Source organism: Xiphias gladius, chromosome 19 (genome assembly GCF_016859285.1).
Source record: "Xiphias gladius isolate SHS-SW01 ecotype Sanya breed wild chromosome 19, ASM1685928v1, whole genome shotgun sequence".
NCBI lineage: Eukaryota > Metazoa > Chordata > Actinopteri > Istiophoriformes > Xiphiidae > Xiphias > Xiphias gladius.
The window spans coordinates 13824360-13852043 of record NC_053418.1 but is presented as its reverse complement, the minus strand read 5'-3'; the positions used below and the strand labels follow the sequence as shown (position 1 = coordinate 13852043).

At 39.0% G+C, this 27684-nt stretch overlaps 1 protein-coding gene across 7 annotated transcripts in view; it reads right to left on the bottom strand.

The window, feature by feature from the left end:
* The window catches only part of pdlim5a (PDZ and LIM domain 5a), a 62093-nt gene extending 36521 nt beyond the window's left edge, over nt 1-25572 (bottom strand). For 6 of the 7 annotated variants that reach the window (XM_040154545.1, XM_040154548.1, XM_040154549.1 and 3 more), the window contains exons 1-3: nt 25469-25572; nt 24707-24980; nt 10843-10994 (exon numbers count right to left, since the gene is read on the bottom strand). In XM_040154545.1, coding sequence (XP_040010479.1) covers nt 10843-10994; nt 24707-24805 — 251 coding nt within the window. In that variant the 5' untranslated portion in view covers nt 24806-24980; nt 25469-25572. The other variant, XM_040154546.1, reaches the window with a different exon arrangement.
* Nucleotides 25573-27684: the final 2112 nt, after the last annotated feature.

Here is a 27684-nt window from a genome sequence, read left to right as displayed (position 1 = left end):
ATGAGTTGGAGAATGGAGGAGGCAGAGGCAGATGTTTTCTTTTTACATGAAACTGTAATGGAACTGTTTGGTTTAATGGTAGTGTCTATCCGAGTCTTACTGCCTGCATTGTCTCTGGAGTCACGTGGCAGTAAAACAGTAGACGGGAGGACTGGAGTCCTGTGTTGTCTTTTGAAATCTAATTCAAACTTTTACAGCTTTGTTTAACTGCAGACTGACCATGAAGTAAAAACTTATAAACATATAAACAGAGGAGCTCACACGGAAGTGTTAAGAAAGACTTACAGACACAAGGACAGCCAAACACACATCGGCATGCAGTCACACACAAATAGATAAACACAAATACCCCCACGTTTCCACAGCATTTTTCTCCCCACACACCCCAGCACACTGTGTTTTAAAGCACTTTTTCTCACTGTTAATGATTCATGACCTGATAATGTCCCGTCATAGCTCTTTACTCACTTCATGGGAACTCCCAGACTGAACATTGCCATCATCGTTTAAAAGATTTAAAGGGTAATTGAATAAACTAATGACTCCATGCACCGTAACTGGAGTGTAGCCAGCCTGTTTGAGAAATACATACTAGACATTTCCACACTGCAGCCACACATACTGTATACAGGAATCACAAAACTGAGCTTTCTTTCTCACTGCAGATGATAGACAAACACACTATGACAATCTTGACTAGAACCATAAAACTTGCAGAGCAGAGAAACACCAGATTGACCCCCAGAGCAAATCTGGATTTAACAAAGTCATGTCAGTGCCATCAAACTTATTTAAATTGCAAAACACAGGTTAAACCCAACAAAGCCAAAGCCTTGATGTGATTTCATGAGACTCAGATGAAGATTGCATTGTTTCAATTGTGGTTCCTGGGCAGGAGGAGTTTAGGAATCTCTGCCTTGAAGGCAAACTCAGTACATGCTGGGGCTCTGTAAGGGAAACCAGTGGTACTGGGGGGCCCAAACTGGATGAGGAGGGGGCCCCAAATGTGATGAATTAAAGCAGAGATTTACGATTTACGGCCTTTAGTTCTGTAAAATGTATCCAGCACTGAACTATGGTCTCAAATTATGTAGTTATCTACTTATTACATCAGCTCTGTGTGTATTCAGCAGACAAATAAACAGTGGAATACTGAAAGTCACAAATCTACACAAAAATGAATATTTAATTGGAGTGAGAAAGGGAGAAACAGAGTTTTATTTTCTTATAATTTTAGTCTTGTATACTTTACAGTTTCTTTTTTTCTCTCTGGCAGTTCAGTTAAGGCAGCAACTACAGAAACAACACAGTACATCAAGCAGAAAAAAGATAAGACAGGGTAAAGATACAGTACTCCAGCTGGGTCCAGGACTCAGCACTGAGACAGCCTGCCCATCAAAATGATTCACAGCTGGAACAGGAAGTGTTTTTCGTATTCAACATCTGGCCTTAGGTCTGTTGAGAGGGTTATGGATATCGATGTGCGTCAGTACCACTCAGACAGATTCACTCATAAAGATGCAAGAATTACTGGCTTACATTTATTTTCCCTAATTTTTTTTCATCTTGTTCTTGATTCTCCGTTCAGTGTCCAACTTTCTGTTTCTGTTTACCTGGCCCATCTCTGGCTTTCTTTCTCTCTCTGACTCTTTTCACTAACACACACGGACACACACGCACACGAGCACACACACACACGCACGCACGCACGCACGCACGTACGCACGCACACACACACACACACACACACTGACCTCCAGATGTTCTCTGAGTGGCACTGATTCAGATACCTTAGAAACCTATGCGACAGTGATACAACAGTGATCATAAAATGATCCTGGCTCTGATATTGAACAAATACCTGAAGTTATGGAATTTCTTCAGCTTCTTTTTTCCATTATAAAATCATAGCATTTTCAACAGATGAGCATGAGGAAGGATAGTGGAAATGGTGTTAAAAAGTAAGGGAAGGATGAGAGGGAACAAGGTAAACACAAAGTACGCACAAAGTACAAACTACAGATGCTCCATAGGATTACACCCTCTGCCTGAGTTGAACATGGTCACATCTGATTATGTAATAAAATCAGGGCAAAAATAAATACACAGTGAGTCACTTGGCTGAATTTAAACATATCCCAGCCAAACTGAACTGATAACAGAGCAGACTTAAAGCTTAATGTGAGAACTACAAGAGAAGATGGCAAATTGTGTCTGGGAGTGTATTGTGTTTCAAAACATGTTGATTACAATTTATTATAGAGTAATTTATAACTACGCTTAGAAGTTTATTTTATTTGGAACAAAATCGCTGAGTGTACAGTTTATGCTCTGACTGCGCCTTGCACCCTTAAGCTCACTTATAGTAATTACTCAGCGCTTATGAAATTTAGCTTCTTATTTTCTCTCTACTAATCAGTCAATATGATTCTTCACACTCTTCCAGCTGCCCATTTGGGTATCATCCAGCAGTGGTGGCTGGCCTTAAGATGACTGCACTTGGCTGACTGTAAAATATATTTGGCAAATAGCGAAGAATTAAAAATGCAGAGACAGATGAGATTGACACAGTGTTCTTGGCCTAAGAATATCTATGGGCTACTTTCACAGACCCCTAATGTTCTTGGGATTTGTGTTTTCTTTGGCAAAAACAACATACTAACAGAAGACAGACAGAGACAGGTGGGTCAAGCTGTAGCTGCATTCTCTTGGTATTAGGATATTACTGGAGAATACTACAAGCCTAGCCAGAGATGATGGCCATCAGTTTTAGATGATCTTTGGCAAATACTACAGACCAGTGAAAGACAGAGACAGGTGAGCCCAGTTTAGTACTTTTGGCTTTGGAACATCTTTGGCAAATATCAGAGCTGGGTAAGTGGCAATGGCAGCTGCACAGAGTGTCTGTTAGTACAGAGGATTTTCATAGAGCCATGAATTTCTGCAGCTACAGTACAAGCCTTACAAGTTCTAACTTATCAAGCCATTGACATGCTTGTAATAATAATAATAATAATAATAATAATAATAATAATTTTTTACATGTATATTGGTACAAAATGCAATAATCCCCCTTATGCAGACTAGTAATAGAGTTTAAATATATAATGTACTTTTTTTGGCCTCTAGTCTGACAGTGGTGTGATCCCGTATCTGCAGTGTAAACAGCAATATTGGTGGTAAAGCCAGTGCCAACACAGTGAGAGGGTGGAGACACAGTATAAAATGATCAGCCAGCCATATACTGTAAGCTACTGATTTCATTTGAGCTCCAGGGTTACAGGAATATAATTTTAGGAATAGGAAAAGAAGCACCCTGGTGGCTCATGGGTTAAGACCATTCACCATAACATTGCCGGTTTGCGTCTTGGCCTGAGATTTTTGCATGTCATTCCCATCTCTCTCTCTCCCCCTCATTTCCTGACATCTCTGCTGTCTGCTCTCTGATAAAAGCATAAAATACCCAGAACAACAGAACATTTTACACCGTGCAACACAGCCGTCAAATGCTGTAGTGCTCTAACAGGAGACTCCATTACCACCTGAGTTAAAATATAGAACTTGGCCTGAGTGTGCCAATTCACTGCCTTTTAAAAAAATGGGAGCTATGATGGTAGATCAGAGGTCCGTAATTTTTCTACATTACTCTTTGTGGATCACTGCGGTAAATATTTTATTCAACTCACAAGTAGTGAGTGCCCCTTCATAGAGAGTTGCCTTTCTTTGCCCCGAAACATTTCAGCAGGCCAAATGTTTGTAAGGGTAGTTGTATTAACACAGGTATTTTTGTAAAGCATGGTCTGTCCAGTTTTTTGTAAATAGGGAATCCAATTATCTCTCTCCTTCAAAGCCAGGCTTGTTTAAACATGCTGTTCTTGTTACATGTAGGTCAGTTCCAAGTAAACATGCCGTCCATACTGGGTTTCATTTCAAAGGGTAAGCTAAAAACAGGCAATAGATCATTTAATTAAAGTACCAGTCTTCCGTACAAACAGGTAACTGACCTGTACCTCCAATACATCAAATGACCAATGATGTAATTGATACTTTCACATATTTCTGATAACAATGAGAGGCCATTAGTTAAGCATGTGCACACAGGCAATTTCAGATTTCATGGTGAGGATAATTACATTATAAACAACAGATCTGAAATAGGACATAATAGGAATTTACATCTATACATTTTAAAGAAAAAATTACATCCAACTCTTTGCTGGAAATATCCAATAACTAGGTACTAGACAATACCTATATACCAGTGGTACACTCCGCAGCACCAGGCTAAGCTAAACTGACATCATCAATGCACGTGCGTGTGCCTGTATTTGTTGGACACGTGGCAATGCAATGTATACAAAATGGAAACATACAACCCAACCATACATAAACTTCCCTTACCCAACCCCAAGAGCCAACTTCCACACTCAAAATAACTTTAGCAGCTGCCAGTGTGAGATTTTTTGTGTGTACGTGTGCTTGCCTGTGTGTTTGTGTATGTGGGTTTGTGTACATGTGTTTGTTAGGAGTAACCGTTAAGGTGTACCACACCCCCTGCAACAAATAATAAACAGTTCTACTATTGTTATTTGTCTCTTTGCATTAGTGTAACTTATCAATGGGGAGTGCAAATTAATGAGTGTGCAAGATACAGAGTGCTGAAGTGAGCTAAACGTTCTTGTTAACTGATGAATCTGGTGAATGTGGAGGGGAGTCTGTAAATCAGTGCCACCACAGTGAAACAATAACACTGCTGCACTGCAATCGAGAGTTAGTGTACATACACAAATAGATCTTACATCTAATTGTGTTCATCCTTGACATAACATGGCCTGTCCTTGTGGCTTCCTACATGAATGCATATGATCTCACTATTATAAATGTATGTGTGGACTCCACCATGGAGCCACTCGGTCACAAAGAAAAGCATAGTCAAACACTGTAATTATCCTGTTTGAGGTCCTTTCAACAGGGTGAGATCTCCACTCTGATAAAAAAGAGAAGTGGAACCAATTAACTCAGCACAACACAAAAGCTGCTTCAAAGCCTTTCTTCTTTGCGTGATAACTTGTTTATTCCAGTCATGCGTTCATTTGCCTTGTACTGTGATGTGCCCACGTACATGTGGGTGAGTACATCAGGTCAACTGTGTTTCAGTTTGTACCCTTTAACCCTCTCAAACTCATCAAGACCTTGAGACTGTGCCATTACTAGTGAAAAACACTCACACTAAACACACTCATGCACACAGGCCCATTAAATAGTCAAATGGGCTTCGAAAAGACTTCACTGTGGGGAATAAAGCATTTAGCCAGACACTGGCAGTTGAATTGCATAAAAGTGAAACACAAAGGTGGTTTTGTTGAGGCACATGATGATTCGTTGAAATGAACAATTTAATACTTTGGTGTGCCTCTACAGAGAATAATTATATCGGTAAAGAGCCTAATTTAAGTGTTGAAATGTTGTGATTGCACCATACTAGTGGGACAGCTTCAGGACAAAGCCATCAGCAAGGAGGAAATGTCCTACTGCTTTTGTAATTCCCTTGAAACTTCCAAATGTTACTTCATTCTCTTAGCTTCCACTTCCACCCTGCCTTCAAACTTCACTTCCATTTTAGTATCTTAGTATCCATTTCCCTCCTTTGTCCATTTCCTCTTTCCTACCTTCTCTCCTTCCTCTTCTTTTTTTCATGTACTACCCCTCTGCCATCTTTTCATTTCTCAACTACAGCCCCCTCAGTCTACACAGAAAAACCTTCTCTACCTTAACAGTTTTCTGCCCATCAACTTTCTTGTTCCAAGATGCAACAATTAGTCAATTGAAAGAAAATTAATCGGCAGCTATTTTGATAATTAATTACTTAATAATTATTGATTCAAAAATACCAAATATTTGCCAGTTCCAGGTACTAATTTATGAGGCTATACTGCTTCTCTCTGTCATATGACAGTAAATGAAATATGAGATTTTGGTCTGATGGTTGAACACAACAAGCAGTTTGATGATGTCAGTTTGGGCTCTGGGAAGTTGTGACAGGCTTTTTTTTTTATTACTTTTTTTTAAATTTCATAGACTTAATGATTTATTGAGAAAAAAAACTGCAGATTAATCAATAATCAAAATGATCATTAATTGCAGCTCCACTGACAAGACTCCATGGGATGTACCAAAACCTAACGAACCAGCTCTTTGACAGTCCATTTGTGTGTTTGCATGTGTGTGTATGTTATGGACACATGTGCTCCCAATGTGCCTAAAATCTCCGTCAGTGTTTCGCACAGGTTGAGATTTTACTTGGGGTTATGTGTGGCAGAGTGTATGACGAATGTGCATGCAGAGATTCATGCAGTTTAGAGAGGGAGAGTTACTCAGGTTATTTGCTGTAGCTACAATTTACAGATGTCCCCTCAAAGCCTCACATGCAAGCGATAGGTAGACACTAGCTAGGCGGCTGTGCACAAAGAAGCCTCTAGTCCCCACTCAGTTACTGCAGCACAGACAGGTGTGCTGCTAAAAATGATTTTGTTTGAAAAGACTGGTTGTTTTTATTGGTCTCATCAAATGGAATTCAGTCTGACACTGAAGAGAAGAATGGTAAAATGATTAACTGAAAAAAGAAATTCCAAGAAACTTGAATTAATTTTTTCCACAGCTGTGAGTCAGTATTCGTAGTAAAACTTTAGGAACATCTAAGAATCTAAACATCGAATAGTGATATTTTAACACCCTCGCCTGGTGCCATCAAGTAGGGTGATCCATGGTTTACAGAAACTGCAGATTTCAACCAAGTTGATCAAGAACTGTGGGCTGTGGATAATCCATCTCCATCACCATTTATGTGTCTCTCTTTCATCTCTTTGACATGTTGTGACTTCCATTTGCCTCACTTGACTTCTTTTAGCTTTTTCTGTCTTTCCTTCCTTCATTCCTGTTTCTTTTGGTCTTTCTACTTCACTGAGCAGGAGAGCTGGACAAACACTTTTTGACTTGAAAGCCATGGAGGCTCCAAAGATTGCGAACCAGAAGTTTCTGTTTTGAGAGCAACAATACAAAGAGCACTCCTATGCAGAAGAAAAACTCCGGCAAAGATTGAACTGCTAAGTAAAACAACAAACACTTCAGATCAGCAACCAGTTACTATTACTAATTTTTTCCCTTAGTGTGGGCCCAGGTCTGTGAGAAATTTATTTTATTAAATCTGAGAGAAACAGGTCTCTATACAACTGAATTTACAGATATATAAAAATATGCTAATGGGCTGTATTAAACAATTACATGAACCATTGTATGTCATACCAAGGATACTGATCTTTGAAAGCCTACAGAATCTCTCACCAACTCTCTTGGTCACAAGAGGTAAAGCGACAGACTTACAGCCATGTAATTCAATTTACACACCACATTTCCAGACACTTGCTGCTACAACCAAACATAGTTCAGCCCGATATGCTGAGATGTAGGATTTAACCACACACAAATCAGAAACAATATGCGTGTGAAGTATTTTTCCCAATATTTTTAAGATTAAGAACACAAACTTCATAAAAGATTATGATCTTTTTTAAAGGAATTGTTCTCAGATCAAAGAAGATGATGAAACAGCCTTTGATGTATTTGAGATCTGCCTATAAAGTAGAAAACCTCTATGATGTGAATATTTTTGTAATAACCTGCTTTTTAACAGGGGAACGGGTGACTGCAAGCACCTACATAAAAAATCTGAAACAACAGTTTTTAAAAAGAATCAGAGAGTATCAAAGACACAAGACCTTTAATCTGCTGTTCAACAAAGTGAAATCTTGAAGTCTGAATTTGGGATGAATGGAACACCAACAAACTGCTGTTGTTTTGGCACCTGTTACTTGCAGTTTCTGCACTGCTTTCTTTACTGTACTATGTTTTCCACTGAAGAAATAAATAACGTCTCACGGACAGCTAAATAAATGTTGGTGTGATTATTACGCTGGTAACCAGGGTATTTGCATTCATGCATTTATCTGGCTTTACTTAAGAGTTCATAAATCCCGGTTCTGTTCCAGCTTTTTTACTGGATGGAGAGGTGGGCCAGTGCCAGGATAATTTGGCCCTCCTTACATCTGCCATGTCATCTTTAAAAATAATTGTAGCTAGGGTAAATTCAGCCGTATGTCAGTTTAAATTTGTCTTATAGAGACGACTTCACTGTACAGCTTTTCCTTTGCTTGTCCTTCACACATCTGCTGTCCATCTCTTCTCCCCATCATCCCTTTATTTGGAAGCGGAATAACAACCTGTCTCCTTCTAAAATACACACATACAGATGCCACATGCATTGTTAACATTTCTCACTGTATACATTCCTTTTGCTATCTGACCCAGTGATAAACCCAATCAAAATCTACAGTAAGAAAGGAAAAATGAGAGGAGAAACCAATGAAAACTAACACAAAATAGAGACTAGATTGGTTCTTTCCATTACACATGTAAACCCATTAAAGTCCAGATGTTGACCTAGGCATGACACTTTGAATATACACTACGTTTCACTCACAGTGCCAATGAATACCAAGCAACAAACAGAATGATCTAATTTTTTATTGTAAATGGAGTCTGGAGAAGGCACAGGGATTACTGTCATTCTTCTGGACCCTAAAATGTCCTAGTAAAGCAAAAGCTGGAACCAGCTGTCCCCAAAGTGGCTGCCTGGTCACACAGCCTTAATAATATAAGACTGACACTTAATGAAACAAGCCATTCCATGTGTTTCCAATAGGGCATGAATCAACCCTTCAAGGCCTGATGTCTGCCACAGACACGGAGTGATGAGGAACAGATAATCCTATAACTGTTTCCACAAACAAGCGCACCCATACAAGAGATTTGTTCATTTACACTGGCACTTGGCAGCTAGTTTAGCGCCTTAATGAAGTAATTGGAAACAAAAGTCTGTGTCAGTTACAGCTCTGTTCATTACTGCAATTGCAAAACATAAACAATGAAAATCTTAATAACTGTTAAAGGAATAGTTTGACATTTTTGGAAATGTGCTTATTTTCTGTCTTGCCGAGAGTTAGATGACAATACCACCACAAACTAAAAAAAGCACTCCTAAAGCTCAGTGTTATATCTCACTTGTTTAAAAAGTGTAAAAATGGCAAGTTGTGGGTTTACAGGGAGGTTATGTGCTGAACTATCTCTTGGCTAGGTGCTTCTTGGGGTGTTTTTCTTTTCCTTTAGTCAGAGATAGGTTAGCTGTCTCTCCCCTCTTCCATTCCTTATGCTAAGCTAAGATAACTACGAAGAGTCTTACAAAGTGCCATTCTCATATCAACCTTTTTCACTGTGCCAAAACTTAGATGAAGCAAAGACATGTTGAAGCTATTAGTTGTCTTATTCACATGTTTTAAGCCAGCTTTAAGTAGACAAACTATATTAGCAGATGCAGTGTGTGGTGCTATTGTTCCACTATATAAATCAAGAGCTAGGGCTCGGATCTCTCTTCTCAATAGAAACCACACTTACCCTAATCAGTATAGAAGGAATTATTGTAAAAAATCAATCAGTAAGATACCTTTTGTGATGTTTTATCAATTTGTCAATGTACTGTGTATTTGAAATAATTTAAAGGTATGAATCAAGTGATTGCTACTGTTTCCTGCAAAACCAATTTCTCTTTAAGTGGCTACATATCTTCCACATCATTGTCAAAAAAATTAGTGACCTTCCTGGGTGTAAAAACCTTAGCCGTCCATCAGAATATGACCCCCCACTTTGATGAATAACTCCCTCACCATGACCTTTAGCCAAATGTCATTCTAAGACCTGTTTCCCTCATTATAAAAAAGAGTTTGACCATGGATGTCTTTTACTCACAGTAACACACAGACACACACACACACACAGAAACCTACACGCTGACCTTGACCTACTATAAGCCTTGTGGTAGTATATGTTCTCTACCTCTCAAACATCTTTGGTCTGTCATCAATTGGACACAAATTAAAGGACATGCTCAGTTAGCTTCAAATGAGGGGAGGGGTGAAAGGAAGATGAACAGTCATCAAGGGAGGACAGAATGCAAAATCCAGACACGGAGACAGGCAGAGATGAAGAGATACAATGAAACAAAAAGAGAAGCAAACTGAGCATTTTATTGCTTCAGTCTATTCTGATTTCATGTATATCAAAATAAAATGTATTGAATTTTATCTTTGTATGCACCATATACTGTAAATCTACGCTTTCTTTCATGATCTTGAATCCAAAAAGACAAGTGTAGGAGCCCTAAATGTCTCATGGTGTTTAAGTAAAAACACACACATGCCTACAAGTGCTGCCAAAGAACCAGACAATTTATATCACATGCGAACCAATATGAAGCCAGACAAACGCACAAACATACTGCAACACAACTGCTTGTGATAAATCACGTCCACTGTACAACAGGATTCCACCAAATGGTGATGAGTAGGCTGTGGGGAAGAGGAGGTGATCCACATGTGTGATGCTCTCGCTGTGAATTCAGTTATTCCTTTTTCCTTTAGGGAATTGGAGATCAGGCAGAAATAATGGTGCTGCTGTGTGTATGAGCTAAGATTAACTCCTCCAACAACACTAAACATCTGCCTGGGTGCGGGATGTCTGGGGTTGAAAGAGGAAGCATGGACTTCAAATTTGAAACAGAGATTGGTTGTTTAGGAGGGTTTCAAAGGTAGTGTATGGATCCTGTGTTGTCACTGGAGATAAATGGCTACCCGCTCACGTTCATACGTTATATTGTAAAGTGAAGGGGCTTGATTTCGGTTTTATAACTACAGACACACATGCAAGCACACACAGTGTGAGGTCATGGCTTACTTCTGCAGGGTGAGGCTGAGGTTGTCAGTGCAGCTCTTGATCTTGTTCTGGGCCTCCAGGTGGTTCATGCTCTCTGTGGCGATGCCGTCTATGGACAAAACCACGTCTCCAACAGCAATAGCAGCTTTAGCTGCCTTCCCACCATCCGTGAGCTGCAAAAACCACAAACAGCTTAAGTTATCAATAGCAACATCACAGTCAGGATTTTTAAGCAGGAGGGTGGGTCAGGGTGATGTGGGAAGTCCTTATTCCCTCTGTATTTATCACAAGATTTATGGATCCATTTCATTACATACTGTAAGTATATGGGCAAAGCTAATGAAAGACCTGGTTCTTTACCACATGATGGAGGGTCTACGGTACATTCCCTGATGTGTGTTTAATAGCAGGAGCCTCCATTTTTTAGTTACTTTTGTTTCTTCTTTATGACCCAACGTGAACCCAACGTGGGCTTAAATCTTGTTAGAGAAAAGGGAAATGTTCAAAGGGTCTGTCAACCACAGTGTGGGAGAAAAAACATCACAGCAGAAATGAAATTCTTGTTTCCAGTTTTTCCACTACTGTTTATGTCACCATTTCTTATTGGTACGTTGTTTAATGAAAATTAGGAAAAAGAAAATTATTTTTCATTTATCAACACACATGCACTGAAAATGTAAGAGCTAAATAGCCAGACATGACATTTTGAATGCATCTTTAGGCAAGTAAACTTTGAATATTAAATTAGCCCACAGCAAATGCTGCATGTTATGAATGTAGCATATGGAAGTTCATATGTGGCAAAAAAATGATTGTGCAGGACATTTTTTTTTTGGTTTTGAGACAATGCCTTTCAAAAGCTGAGACAGCAGCAAACTAAAGGGTTGGTGTTTTGTAATGTCCGCATCTGCTTCAAGCAAAGAAATGAATCTTATCCTGACACATACTTTACTGTTACAATAAAGATCAAGTAAATTGAATCTAGCCCCAGTAAAAAGCAATTATGCCATTATTCTCCATACAAAATGTTGTTAAAAAAGGTGACAAACAGCTAATGTGAGACTACATGGTGTAGACACATACCGGTTTTATGGGCTTTGTGGAAACAGCAATTAGAGTCCAGACATCTCTCAGTTTGCACCATCATAAAATATGCATGAACTCCATTTCTCTTGTCTCTGGTTTTCAGTGTCTTCCGTGATTTTTGAGGGATGCTTTAAATATCAGCATCTAAACAGAGTTTAATTGCTACACTTCCACTCTGGAGGAAGCTTGTTAATTTGAAACAGATTCAAGCCACACAAAAAAACTCGTCCAACATGGCATCAACATGCACAAATGCTGTACTTCATCTATCCTGTTCTAGTCAGTAATGTTGAATATATATTTATACACCAGGAACAACTGTAACATTTTCCACACTCTTAACTAGTATTGTTGTCCATTTATTTGTGAGCAATGCTCAGCTTATTTTGTAAACAAGTGTTGGAGTTGCGAGGAAAAATAAGCATTTAATAGGCACATAAATTGGCTTGACTCCACACCAAAATAAAATCAAATTAGATTAAATGTGCAATTATGTCTTCTCTATTTTTGTGCACTGTGCTTAATATATCCCTGTTTCCTTCTTATTAAAGTTTTATCCAAGGAGATTTATACACGTGAGAAAGACATGATTTGTATGTAATGGTGGCACATACGGAAAAAAATGAGGAACAATTAATTTTTGTTTAATTCCTGCAACCAACATATAGCTCGACACATTGTGTTAGCATGTACCAGCCAGAGCCTCTCTTATCAGCAGGCTGAGGGAGGCCAGTGACAAATATGGAAATGTGTGTCGAATGTTACACACTGTATCTCTTGTCTTTTTTCCATGACGTGAAAGCCTTGTATGTAGGAACTACCTGAAATTATTACTACAATGACTTCCTTTCAAAACAATTACTGATGTTACCACACACACACACACACACACACACACACACACACACACACACACACACACACACACACATATACATATATATATATATATATATATATATATATATACATACATGTATATTTTTGCAATGAGCATACAGCCAAGGTTTTGTGCATTTGTTACTAAAATGACACCTAGATATTGTTTTCCTCAGAGAACAAAAGCACCTTGCAGCTTTAGTTCTGACCATTCTCCGTCACACACAAGGTCCAAGTGTGTCCAAAAGGGAGTGAGGTCGTTTGTTACTTTTGACACCATGAAAAAGGACCACAAAAGCCACTTCACTAAACACACACAAATGCAGACATAGACCACTTTTGTGGCTGTTCTTGCTATGGAGAGGCTATTACTCTCACCCACCATATATCACTTCAAGTATAGCTATTGAATTTGGTTGCTCTACAAGGAAAAGTGTTTCTGCTAAATGTGAAGCGACACTCAAGGATGAGAAAGTGTAACAGGGGTTTAGATCTAGAGACATCTTTGGTGTGTTACTTCCCCCTCTCCTCTGTTTCCTATGCCTCTATATTTGTCTCTCACTCACACACACACAAACACGCGCGCGCGCGCGCACACACACACAAAGACAGACAGACACAGGCAGGGCTAATAAAAGAGGCTCTGCACCCGGATTAGTGTTAAGGCTCTGCGGCCCCAACCTTTTATAGTCATATTAGCCCAACACGCAACATCACTCACCACCACTTATAACCACAGAGGGCAGGAAGAAGAGAGTAATGAAGGATCGACTTGACACTGATTAAAATTGCATGGAGGGAAAGAAACAGAAAAAGAGAGGGAAAGGAGAAAAAAATGCCACTGGGTACTTTGAATCTGTGGGCTCTTTATTCTGTACGTTTTGACCCATTTCCAGGGATGTGTTCATGCTAACCACTCTGGCACTGTTATGGGCCAATCTCTCACCACAAAATGTTAAATTATATGTTTTCCCCGATTAGTGCTCTGTTCCTTCCCTCTACCCGCACAACTGCCACCTCTCTCTCCACATACATAGAGAAACACTCACTCGAACTCATGAAACACTGCTCTGTTTCCTTTTGCAACAACATAAACTGCATCCATACAAGAGAGTTCAAATGGTTTTGAACAAGAGGCCGTACAAGAGAGAGAGAAGAAAAACATTTTTAATTTGTTTTGTAAGTATTTAATCTGTATGTCTTGACTCCATATAAGCCTAAAGGAATTGTTCGTGCTGGTAGGAGATCTGTTTCCAAAAGCAAACATTTGTTTTCAATCACTTTGATTAAAAAGATTTCAGAGCTCAAAGTAGTTTCAATTTTCATATCAAAGAGAGTGCAACAAATCATTGAGAAAATCAGAAACAGAAATCTAAATAATCTGTCTATGCAAGGAGCCAAGCACTTAAAGTTTCCCAGGGTACTTGATTTATGGCTTCGTTTCTTTGTTCATGACAGAAAACAGCAGCTTTAACACTAAGCATATATCCACTGTAGACAGTAATGCACAGAAGACAAACACACATATAGTATATGTAGTACATTCAAGCTGCTTTACGAAGCACACTCTCTGACAGCAACTGAGCAGTGATTCAAATGTGCAGGGACCTCACTAGCACATGACTATGACTTATATTAATAATCCTCTGGGAATCTGCCCTTTGATGAACCACCAACACAAACTTCCCAAAACAGAAAAAACTAAAACAGATGAGACAAGTAAATGCACAACTTGGGAATTTTTAATTGCAAATAAGAACAGAAATTTCCCTCTGCTTCAGTCCTGTCATACTGGGGTTTGTTGATCTCAGAATCTGAATTTACACCTATGAGAACAGTGGCTTAAGATGCCAGAGAAAGCCGGCATTGAAATCCTTGTCAGGAAATGGCAGAAAATGTACGAGTAGACACAAAAGACCAACTATGGATCAAATGCTTACATGTAATGGAAAAAATGTTGCTAATCACAAAGTCACAGAGATACAGCACCATCAACCCAGTTTTCAGTAGCAGCATGCAGCTGTATTCACAAACCAGCTGTGATACCCACTGTATGCAAAAGTGGGTAAGCAAAGTGTAGCTGGTGAAGGTGGAATATAGCAGCTAAAGACCTAAAGATATTTAGGACCAAAACAAAGCTAAAAGGACAGTGAACATTGCACTTACACTAATGAGGTGGCCAGAAGTTTCTTCTACTTCTTCCTTTGCTCCAAAAGAACAGGGGTCATAATTCCTACAGTCACTTGAGGGCTTTGTCACTTCAACGTAAACAAAGCTTGTTTTGGTAAAACGACTGATGCTGTCATTTTTCTTGGAAGGACAGTCTCCCAGAAACACATCTCAAAAGAAATGCTAATGTTGCTCTGTGTCTGCTAGATGCATAAATTGCAATATTTTGTTTAAAACAAGTTAAAAAAAACTTCATAGGGGTATAATATGTTAATGTTTGTGTTTATCAGGTTGTTATGGAATTCTTCTCCCCTTAGGTGGCTAAAAGAATCAATGCTTTATGCAACTTTAATTAAATGTCACAATCTATAAAAGCTGCTTTTACATGTTTTTCTTAAAACATCCTTGATATTCCATATTTTCAGCATACACTACCTTTGTGTAAAACTCCCATGCCTTATTATTTATTCATGCAAAAGTGAAAGGGTCAATACTTATGTCATCACTTATTCAAAAGAATGAGAAACACACATGCAGTGTGTTAAAGCTTCCACAGATGAACTTGCCATTATGCTTCCAGCTATGTCAGTTTTCAACACATATGCTGTCTGATTTAAGTGCTTTGAAAAAAAATCTGGTTTCAACACATAGAAATGAAGGGTTGTTGGAGTGCTGCAACATCGTCTGGTTTGAACATAACACTGACCAGTTGAAGTGCTTTGAATAACGCCTGCTTTCAGCACAAGGAGTGACAGAGATGACAGGCAGATTGTTCATATCACAATATGACTGAAAAGCTGAGAGCAGGAGACGCAATTACTTTGATTGTTCCTTGTAACTCAAACAACCATGAAAGCTGCTTCCATATTCAACCTTGCTGCTTCTGGACTACACATTATATTTCAGTGTGATCCTAAATGTCAGGAAACGTTCCTGTATTGCACGTTTGAATCCCACGTGGGAACAGCAAATAGTAATCAGGAAAAATTGTCCAAGAAACCCTTGCGTAATATTTTTCTATCAATATAAATTTTTTTCATAACCTTATTATTTATTGGCCAGCTCCTCACGTATTACTACAATATTATAATGAAAAGTGTGAGTGAAAATAGCAATGACATATGCATTGCACTTACCAACACAGAAAACAGCAAAATAACAACAACAAAAGGTTAATGAAGTTGCACAGGTGGTTGAAGGGTAGTCTGACATTGTGGAAGATATATAGGGGTGAGTGAGATTTATGAAAGAGGTACAGAGACAGAAAGGAGTTAGCGTAGTGAAATAGGAAGATTAAGAAAGTGTAGGAGACAAAAGCAGGGGCAGACATCACCGCAACGTACTTGTACGAATCCATCTGTAACACATAGTAACCTGTGCTCAGTAACATATCATTCGCTATTTATGGTCCTGAATGAAGTAAATCATGCTGTTATGTCAGCAGCTTCACGGAAACACATGAATAAGGACCTAGTTTTCATCTGACAAAATCCACTGCTCTTTCTCAGCTGTTACAAAGACTATATTTCAAGTCTATCTTTTGGATGTTGTCTGCTGCTGGCAGACTGATTGCTTGAGGGTCACAAGTCAAGTTCCTGAAAGTGATGCTCAGGCAAAATAATCTACAGCCCATTGCATTACTAATGTATAGAAAAATACAGTGCACATTACTGCAGGCTAGTCATATAGTATCAACACAAAAACCTGAAAATGAATTTACAGAATGAGGATGCCAAACATGATACAACATTATAAAATAGAGAATAGAGGAAAGAATACAATAGAGACTCTGGAGAACATCTTCTTTATAGAAAAGGCAGTGCTTCCTGCCAATTAGAATCAATATAATGTTATACAGCAATTTTTAAAAGGCCTCAGCCCACTACAGGTTCTATCTAAATGACTGAACTTTCCTGTAACAGTATATGCATACAGTGTGTTAACACATGTGGATGTGTAGCTATGTGTGCAAATCCCTATGCTGGCACACTAACACACACATTTTCAATCTAATTGAAGCATCTGAAAATAACTTTTTCTTTCACTAAAACTGTGTGTGCACCGGTGTCTGATAATCACTGCCTGACTTGTATGTGAATGCGAGAGACGCTAATAAGAAAAGGCTATTTATCGTATTGAGTTCCCATCGATAGCTCACTGAAGCTACAGCTGCCAAACCCACAAAAACAGATTGTGCACATTAAACATAAAACTTTGCACACGAGATTGAGAATCTAGAGATCTGCCATGCTTACAAGCAACCTCCCTATTCAAGCATAATCCAACTCTAATACAAGCTGATAAGCATTATTAAGATTTAGCTTATTTCTCCTTATATTATTATATCCATGAAAAAGTAGAAACCAAATGATTAGTCTGATATTGGGTTTCAAAGTAATTTTTTCACAAACAATGATAAAGATAATGTCCAACAGAGTGCTGCAAAGTCAGCACACTGTGTCTATTCTTTATTCCATTGCTAAGTTCTCAAATAAAGACAATACAATGCATGCACTAACAAAAGTGTTGAATGCATTTCCTTCATCATAAAACATTTGCAGAGCCAGTTTTCTGAAAAAACAAAACAAAATCGGTATTGTTCGCATGCGGCAGTCTTCTTCTTCCCTTGCTTTTGCTGGGACATTGTTGTGTTTCTTGGCACTATACCGCCACCTGTGGAGCAGTGGAATCATGTGACACAATTGGCGGGAACGTTTATAGAGTCACCCACGTCCCACTATAGTTAAAGTGATGAGGGAAACCTCGTTTTTGTGTGATCTTTTATGTGTTAATGAAGAGAGTCACAACAAAAAAGGGCAATGGTGTTCCACTCATAACAACATTGATCATTGACCCCTTAGTGCTACTAAGGGTCAAAAACTCAACAGGATACCTTTTAGTAAATTTGGGAAAAACAAGATATCACAACTGTGTAAGTAGTAGTAGACAAGGCACAACAAAGAAAAGTATACGCACCAACAAAATAAACTGACACGCTGTCATAATGTAACTGCTGGAAAACATTAAAAATGTAATGTTTATGAGTTTCACAGTACTCAAGTATTGAAGGGTGGATTCTTTCTGTATATGAGCATTTACATGGAAATACACACAAAACCAGCATCAACAAACATTATGGCATTATTTTGCTTTGTAAAAGCTAACTCCACTTTGATAAACTAGAACAAGCCAGAATTCAAAGCCAGACTCAATGATGTGATTGTCATAGTGCTGTGAGACTTAGCATTTGCAGGGCTGGTGAACACACATTCAGGAATAGAGCCATATGAACACAAGACTGGATTGTGTTAATCCATATGAACACAGTAAATTACTTGTGCATCATTAGTGGCACTCACTCACGGACAGTTTAATTGATCCAAAATGTTGGTTTCAAATTACAGATTATATAATGTTTAACGTGTTTATAATTTGTTCTAAATGGAATGCTATAGTCAACATCTGAAAAAAGAAACCTTGGCAAAAACATCTGAATGTGTAAGAGAAACAATTATTCTTCTGTATTCTGAAGAAACTGAACTCCCCAGTATGAGAGACTCCGGGAATAAAGACTTCAATCTTTAGTGAGGGATGAGTATCAAGGGGTTTCTGGTCACAATGGCCGATGAAAAATACTTAAGCATGTCATATTTAGAGAGAAATCCTCATTGCGAACACAGCAGCGCATGCAAGATCCTTATAGAAGCAATCCAGTCACGAACCAAATAACTGGGAAGAAACTACAGTTGATGCTTGGCGAGGTAATCGTTTTCTCAGACAGAAATATAGCAGATCAACTAACGCATATTTTTATTTGACATCCTATAAACTGACTACTAGCTTTTTGATTCTTCTTGTAGCTATGGTAAGATATGGACAGCTTTTTTAAACAACAGTAAACTGAAATTCTCAGGCCTCAACTACCAACAAACATTTGTAAATGTTAGTTAAAGCTAGGGGAAATATACTCTGGTTTAAAAATTACCATCACTGGTTTTGTCTGATACTGTATTCTGCCATTAGGGATACATACTAAAAAGCCAAACAGGAAAGGGGAGAGCTACTGCTGTTACGCCAACTGTTTTATTTTGCTTCTTTTGGACTTCTTACCCACAGCCATTTAAGTTTTATTTCTATCAGTCTTTGAAGTCAACCAATATTATTATGAATAAACATGATCCCAGCCACAAGGCCTGTATCCTGAGAGGAAAGCAGAGGAGACATGGCAAGTTTAGTAACTACTGTGGAAAATACATTATAGGTGCATTAAACAATAGGGTATTCAAGTCTCTTCACCATGAATTCACAGCAGTACATGTTATGACCTGGCTGTGCTTGTCTGCCAGGGTTATAAAACTCTTCTGGCCTCAAATAATTCAGTTCATTCCAGTTACATCAAGATAGCATCCTTCAAAAACTTGTGCTTTCATTAAGAAATAAAATGTCCAGGTGTGTTGTTTGTCACATCTTTTAAGGATTATTCTTTCCGTGTCTTTTATATGTTATCGTTATGTCCTTCAATGAAATCCGTCGGTCCTTTGGTAACTATCTAACATGATTCTCTGAAGCAGCCTTTCAACTGCCGTAAACTATTTCAAGATCCTAACTCAGGTAAAGTTAAATAATCACTTAACATCACTGTAAAAAAAAAGGCCCTCTCTGAAAAACTATCAGTGCTTTTGACTGTTAGAAGTATTTAAGGTGCGATTTTCATTTCAGCACAGTTCCTGTACTGGCATGTGTGACACTGATGGGGCTTTTACAATGGATTAGTCAGTCCATTACCGTTGAAGACGGATGTGTCTGGGATACCTGTCAACATGCAATATGGAGGGATGAGAATATTTCCAAAAAGTAATCCCCATCTTCTCTCTCAATTTATCACTAGTATAATGGTGTGCACCAACTTTAAAAGTGCTTAGACATATCTAGTAATAATAGAAAAATAATTACATCACAAAAAGCCATAATAACTGAATGCCAAATCTTGAAATGCAATGTCAAATCTCACAAATTTTAAAGAGTGTAAGATGAATTGTCACGCTGCTGTGAACTCAGAAAAGTCCAGTCTGTTACAGTCTCCAAATACAACAAGTCTGCCCTACCCTGCACATACACATAAGCACTGACAGATTGATTTGTGGGAGAGGAAATGATAAGTTGTTGATTCTGGCTCTGGGACTATTTCACTAAGATATACAGATACTCAGAGGGGAGCTGGGGACTTGTTTGATTAAGATAGATTTAAGTATTATTAAGTCATATGGAGAAGCTGTCAACTGGCTCTGGTACTCTGGCATGTAAGCTTAAGGCACAAAGTTTGCCGCACCACAGCTTTGAGACCTGGTCAGTGATAGAGCGTGAGTGTAAAAGAAAGAAAAGGAAGAAATAGAAGGGGGGGGGGGCAGAGAGTAAATCCAGAGACTATGTATAGAACTTAACAGTCTGAAATAGACCCATCACTGTGGTCAGTTGTTATCATCGGCTGTTGAAAAGCATCTCTCGGGAGGCAGGAGGCAGCCATCACTGATGCAGTTCCAGGAATGGCATTCTTCCATGAAAAGGTTTTAATATAGATTAGCTGTCCACCCATTTGCTGCAGTCAACCGCACTAACTTTATCACGTATAATTACCAATTCTTCAAAGCCTGTTCTTACGTTTACAGAAATTTCTATATACAGCTCTAGAGAAAATGATGGTATCAAGGTTCATTATTCTAGTCCTAGTACAGAATAATATTAAAAAAATAACTAAACTATCATAACGGGTAAAAACAGACATTTTAGATAAAAAATATATAACTGCTATCTACATTTACATATATTTGATGCAAACAACAATAAACAAATAAACCGCGTAAAGGGTTTCTCCTTCTCAAAGATACCCTGAGGAGTTTCTTACCACTAGTAGCGCTACAGAGCAGAAATGTGTCTTTGTTTTCTTTGCTTTCGAGTATGCACACTAGGCTGTGATACAAATTCCTGCCAATGGTTTGACAATATTGCACTGATCGACGAGTGGTGACAATACATCGGGCAGAAGAAGAATGCTACCGAGAAACCATGGATGTAAACACTTCAGGTTAAAAAATACTACAAAAATGATTTTGCAGATGGTTTTAGATGAAGGAAATGCATTCAACGCTTTTATCAGGCCGCAGGGATACACACAATACATTTTGGTGAGTAACACTGAACACAAACATACACAAAAAAAAAAAAAAATTACAAGAGACCTTTAAATACTGTAATGTTTTATCTCAATCAATATCCTGGCAAAATTGCTGTACCTTTAGTCTGTACTGTGTTTTTTAATATACCAGAAATGTAGTCTGGGCAATATTCAACCTGGACTCAGGAACTCTTGAAACAAAGGTACAGATCTGAGACCATTTTGTCTCATAAGTGGGTGTGGTCATGGGAGCTGACCTGCGAAATGATGCATCTATTCTTAGAAGCTTAATGCATCTACTCCCCTGCGCTGCCTTCCCTTAAATTATTTTAGCAGTGGATCCCGTAAATGGGTTGCCCTCAGAAAGGTTTAAATATTGATTAACTGTTTGTAAATTTAACTGGGAATAGCAGATAGGTATTTTCTGCCTCTGCAGATGAGGGACCTTGTTCTTGAAAACCTTTTGATCAGTAAAATGGATTTTGCAGTAAACAGTTTTAATAAAGATTAACAGCAACTGGAGTGGCTTTTCAGGTAATTTCTGCCAAATCTTTTTAAAAGAATATCCATTAAACTGTTGCTTCACTAAAAGGCAAGGTATAAAGGTACCCTCGTGTTTATAGAGACAGTCCTATAGCTAAAATGAACTATCTTCCATCTCAACACAATATTCACTATAAACCTATCAACAGCCCCTTGACACAAGCAAGACCCAAACCTGTGTTCCCGAATGTTGACCGATATGTATATTAGACAGTGAATCTGTCTAGCTGTTGCTCTACATACAATACATATCCCTGTATAACTGTGTATAGAAGTATTTGGAAAATCCAGCTGAACTATTGCAGGATAGGTTCAAGGTACTGCAGACTAACAATAAATATACTTGGGGACAACTTAGCAACCCTTCTCTTTCACGCTCCCAGCTTTTGTTGAAATCTTTTCCTTTCGTCTCCAAATGTCTCCTTTTATGGACTCTGTCAAACTGTGATGCCATGGTAAAACGTTTCATTGGCACTTTGAGAAGCAGCACCGTCAATCTTGGCCTCTTAAAAAACTGTTTTTATACACAGTAAAAAAAAGGAAAAGAAGTGGTGAGCACAATCTGCATCCTGTGATGCAATACCGCTACAATGTGATAATACCGTGGGTACATCTAGTTCCATCAACGAAACACAGTATATAACGTACATTTAGAGCTTAGCAACAGCAGCTGTTAGGGTAAGTGTGGTTTGGCAATAGTGCTGCGTTTTCTAATAACCCCCTACTCTGTGGTCCCTTCTTAGAAGCAGCTCTATGGTTAGACTGGCAGAGAGCAATCTGTGGCGGTGGTTCTGTTGTGTGTGCCAGTGTGTCAGTGAACAGTGGTCAGAAACACTGCCTTCCATCACCATAAACTGGATTATATGGGACGGATAAGATTAGTGTTTGGTTTGATTTTCGTATCTAGACTGAAAACTCTATTGTTTGTGAGGAGTGAGTCATGTGTTACGTAACATCTAACAACCAAAGGCAAATGAGAGACAGAGGTACATTGATATGGAGAGACAGAGAGATAAAACAAATAGGAAGGTATGATAAGAATGGGGGGGGCAGAGAGACAGATCTAGATAGATGACGTGTTGAATGATCTCATATGTTTGTGTCATGTAGATCGGCTGTCATCAGTCCTCAAGTCACCCATCATCTCTGTATACAGTGTGTAGATCCATGCACTGCATATTAGTATCACCATACATTCCTACACATGCTGCCGCTCTCTTCCCTAAATAATGCATTCCAAACCAGTTGCACTGCTGTTCTTTTTTACAACAGCAACAAGAAAACACAACAGAGTACAGTGCTTGAGATACAATTTGCCTTTTTCCCCCATGAAAGACACAATCGAACAGCATTTTGGCATTCAAAATGGGACGTTGAGGTGGGAGATAAATCAGGTGTTCCAGCCTGGGCATCAATGGGCTATCAATTCGGGAAATTATGAGAAATGGAATTTTTTTTTTAAATAAAGATACGGTCTTACACTGAAACAGAAATACAGGATTATTCTTTTATTTTAGTTACACTTCATGGTCTTAAGCAGACCTAACAAACGTTTACTATATCAGCACCCAAAACTGCACCAGTACTTCACTTACACTGCCAATGTCTTGAAACCTCAAACCATATAAGTGTCATAGTGGTACCGCAGTAAAGGTCAGAGTGGGCTGCTGAGACAATTATGGTTAACTTATTGCCAATTTCTCTGGGAGGAAGAAAACCTTCAAAGATCTGAACATCAACATCACCATTTATTTCAATTCATGATCTTTTTTCCAATACAGCAAATAGACTTTCTAAAGAATGCAGTATTTGCAATGCAATAGTGTGCAGAATATTTCAGACGTGACAGCATCCAGAAATAAAAATTCAACATTGTATATGCAAAGTGCAACACAATGCTTATGAATAATTTTCTCTTTCTTGCTTTCTTTTTATATTTCTGTCTTCTGTCTGTCATTTTTTTTCTCTCAGTTATTCAGATCGCGTCTTCCGTGATTCTGTGTCCATGCACAGAATCCCAGACACAAACACACACGCAAACACACAACTGTGGTAAGAATTCACATGGCTTCAGTTAGTGAGAATAGTATCACATCCAAAGAAATAACACAAACATGGCAACCCAAAGCGGCCCCAAGGGGGATTGGCACAGGACCTGGCAAGCCATTCATCATCAGTCTCATGTTGCCATAGGTCTGTGCACTGCCAGTTTTAGTGATCTGTGTGTGTGCGCGTGTGAATGCAATGCACGTGCGTATGTGGGTGCATTGCCTGTATGCCTCACTGTATTTTGTGTGCGTGCCATTGAAGCTGCACAGAACAGATGCTTGACCAAACTTAGAAAAGGATTATCACGTCTCGGGGTCCAACTATAGTTAAAGTGACGAGGGAAACCTCGTTTTTCTGTGATCTTTTATGTGTGAATGAAGAGCAGTGTGGGTAGGCAACGAGAGGTAATGTTAGGAGTAGACTCTGAGAGGCACAGAAACCAAGGGACCATCAAGTTACTTTTCAAGCAGACGGACTGCAGCCAAGATTTGTGTGCCAGAACTTTGATTGTTGCACTTTCACTACAGACACTCAAAGTGAAGTGGAATGCATAGAAACGAGAAAAGGTTTCCTGTGTGGTCATTACATGACAGATGGCATATGATTCAGCTGAGCTATCGCAAGCGTGGTGGTGGGGGTTGAGTCAAAGGCACAGCTGAAATGATGGAAAGATGGAGAGGAGGATGGAAGAAAGAAGGTAAGGAAGGAAGCATGGAAATCTGTTTTCATCTTTTTAATCACTTATCAACCATATGGCATTGCTGGAATGCCACTCTACAGCTGCCCTGTGATGACTGAGTGTATGTGCATGTGTGTGGCGATAAAATATAGTTGTTTGCATTTATCGCATTGCAGAAAATACTGAAAAGTGTGAGGTAAGATGAGGAGGACAAGATTAGAGTAGACCTATCGACATGTCTTCCTATCGGTCAGAGTGTGTCCACATTTTTGAGTGTGTGTGTGTGTGTGAGAGAGATTTAGTATTACCCTGGAGATGGTGAGGGGCATGTTGAAGTCCTTCCCTCCTTGCAGCCTGAAGCCCCAGGGGGCAGGGCCTAAGAGAGTGACACTGTAGTTGCTGCTCATGGTCTCCCAGATAATGTCAAATGCGTTCGGTGTTAACGTTGCTGGCAAGTGCTGATGCTGACGGCAGGCAAACACGTTGCAGATCAGGTGATAATAATGATGTCACTGGCTTTTGCTGATGGGTGAGAAATCGTACAGAAGTGCTATGTCTCCCTTTAAGACGTTGATCCAAGAACTGAGGGAAGATATGAAAGAAAGCCATACATTAGATTTGTTATTTTATAGCCAGAGGATGTAAGAAGAAAAATTTATTGATGGATGTTCAAAATTGGGACATGAAGGGTCAAGACAACAATGCAAAGGGAGGATAGAAGCAGGTTAAGTGAAAAAGAAGACAAAAAAAAAAATTTATCAAAACAAACACTAGTTACAAGTACTTTCAGTAAACAGACAAAAAAATGTACATATTCAATATGAATTTCCATGATTGAAAATTTAAAAAGTCGTTAAATAACTGGCTGCACACTTTTAAGCAGTGAAAACACAAACACATTCACATGTAAAACAGTAAAATGTGATTTTTTTCTTCTCACCATACTAGAATATGCCGCAGAAGCTCAGTAGCATAAAAGACTTACAGTACCTCCCAGGAAACCCTCAAAGGACATTTACACAGCTAACATTAATATAAATGCAATATTTCCATTAATGGAAAGGCTGTACCTTTTTAATGGAAATTCCAGAGAGGAAAATATTCCTTTACAGGCAGGTAGACAATGTTATCCCTAGTTCCCCTGGACTATCCCCTTCCCAGTAAACACACTGTGTATGTGTGTGTGAGAGAGGTAGAGAGGGATACAATGCTCTTATATACCAGCTAATGACAGAGGGGAGGGGAAAGGTGGAGGAGGGGAAAGAAGAAGAGGGAGGCAGTAGGAAGAACGTGCAGAGGTTAGGATGGGAGGAGAGAGGGAGGGAAAAGAGGAGGGGAATCGACCATGGGTGGAGTGAGTGGAACACAGAAGAGGAGGAGAAATGAAAGAGATGATATGAAGGGTGAGATTAGGGGATGGGAGGGGACAACACTCAGAAAAAAATGGGGGGGGAGAAAAGGGGGGTGAAGGGGGGATTAAGGAAAAGAGTGTGGGAGCAGTCTACACAGAAAAAATTACAAGGGGAGGGAGATGAGACATGGAAGAAGGAGTGAGGGGCAGAGAAGAGCAGAGGGTACGGTTTATCTTTCATCCAGATATTTTGGGAACATGGGCTCAGTGCTGCAGGCTGCTTCATTTAAGGTGGAACCAGCCATAACCAGGTCATGACCCGAGCACACATCTCTCACTCGGTCTTGAATTAAATGGTCTCTCAAAGGTCCTTGGAAGGATACATTATGGTGATGGCGATTGTTTGTAAGCTCAGGATCACCTTGTTTAACTCCTGTAAAATGTTTGTTGCTTCAATACTACAGCACTGTTGCCTCAAATCTATGACTCTAAGTGGGGCATATTGGAAAAGAGTGCAAGGATGAGAGTTGTTTTCTTCAGTTGATGTCTAAAATTTTGTAAATCTTTATATCACCACTAAATTGATACTACTTTTTATGTCCCTTTAAATGCTGCTTTCTATTCCATTGTTCTATTGGTCTTGAACTAATCAACTTTAGTTACTGGTTACTTATGTAGTATAGCTGTACGGTGTAAAAATCTACAATGCCCACAAATGTACTGTGCACATTTCCTCTCGTTCTCTAAGACCTAAAGAAACGAGCATAATCAATTAAGTTACTAACTTATCTTTACCAATCTTTTCAGTGCATGTAAGCAATCTAGTGCCTAAGTGCCGCATCATCATTTCTACTTTGTTTATTTATCAGTTTCTTCATTATTTATGTCCAGACAGCTGTAAATTCTTCTCATTCTACAATTCTGCAATGGCTTTTGTCCACTCCCCCTTTTCTAGCCCAGACAGATCAATATTGACTTTGTATTTAGAATGATATAGTAGTGGCTTGATTAAACTCTCATCCCATTTGTTTCTTGGCCCTGACCACATACACACATACACAGTACATCTTGCCAAGTCATAGCACTGCACTGTGTTCACCGCAGGGCTAGTGATAGCAGCCTAGTGTGATCACAGTCAAAATAGGATTTCTTATGAAAAGCCAACAAATGTCAATGAGGAGATAGAGAGTGGAAGGTTGAGAAAGAACTTACACATATACTTAGAGGACAGAAAGGGAGCTGGACAGAGATTGGAAGATCTTCAAGACAGATAAAAAAGAAAGAGAAACAGATAGATGGAAGTAAGGAAATCAAGACAACTAGCTGTATTTTACATTCAGCCTGCCTCTCACACCTTTAATAAGATAACATCATGATGGATATACACTATGAGATGATTAAATACACACACGTAAACAGGATGCTCTTCATTTGCTTGCTAAGGAACGCTCCCACGGTGTTTCTTGCACACACAGTGCGCATTTCTCCCGCACAGCCAAGTTTAGTATTAGCAGAGCAAATCCTGGGAGGAGTAGAGACGGAAGAGTCATTAACCCTGTTTCCGCTGAGGGGGGCCTGATGGGGTTAGAGCTAACTTAAATTTTACAGCAAATGTAATTACAAAAGTGTTTATTTTTTCAAAGCTATAGAACAGATGGTTGCTCATGCCTGTTGTAAAAAGAACTTCAGGAGATGACATGGATCATCAGTGACCATAACATCCTTTTCTTTCCTTGCTAGATATTCCCCCTTTAAATACGGTATGCCTAAGGTCAGGGGTATCCAAGGTAAACAGAGAACAACAGGAAGTCAGGTGTGGAAGGAAAGAGAGAGAGAGAGAGAGAGAGAGAGACAGACAGAAAGAGAGAGAGAGAAAAGGGTTTAAGTTGATGATACTGACCTAGGTCCTGCAGGACGTACACTCTCTTAAGTATT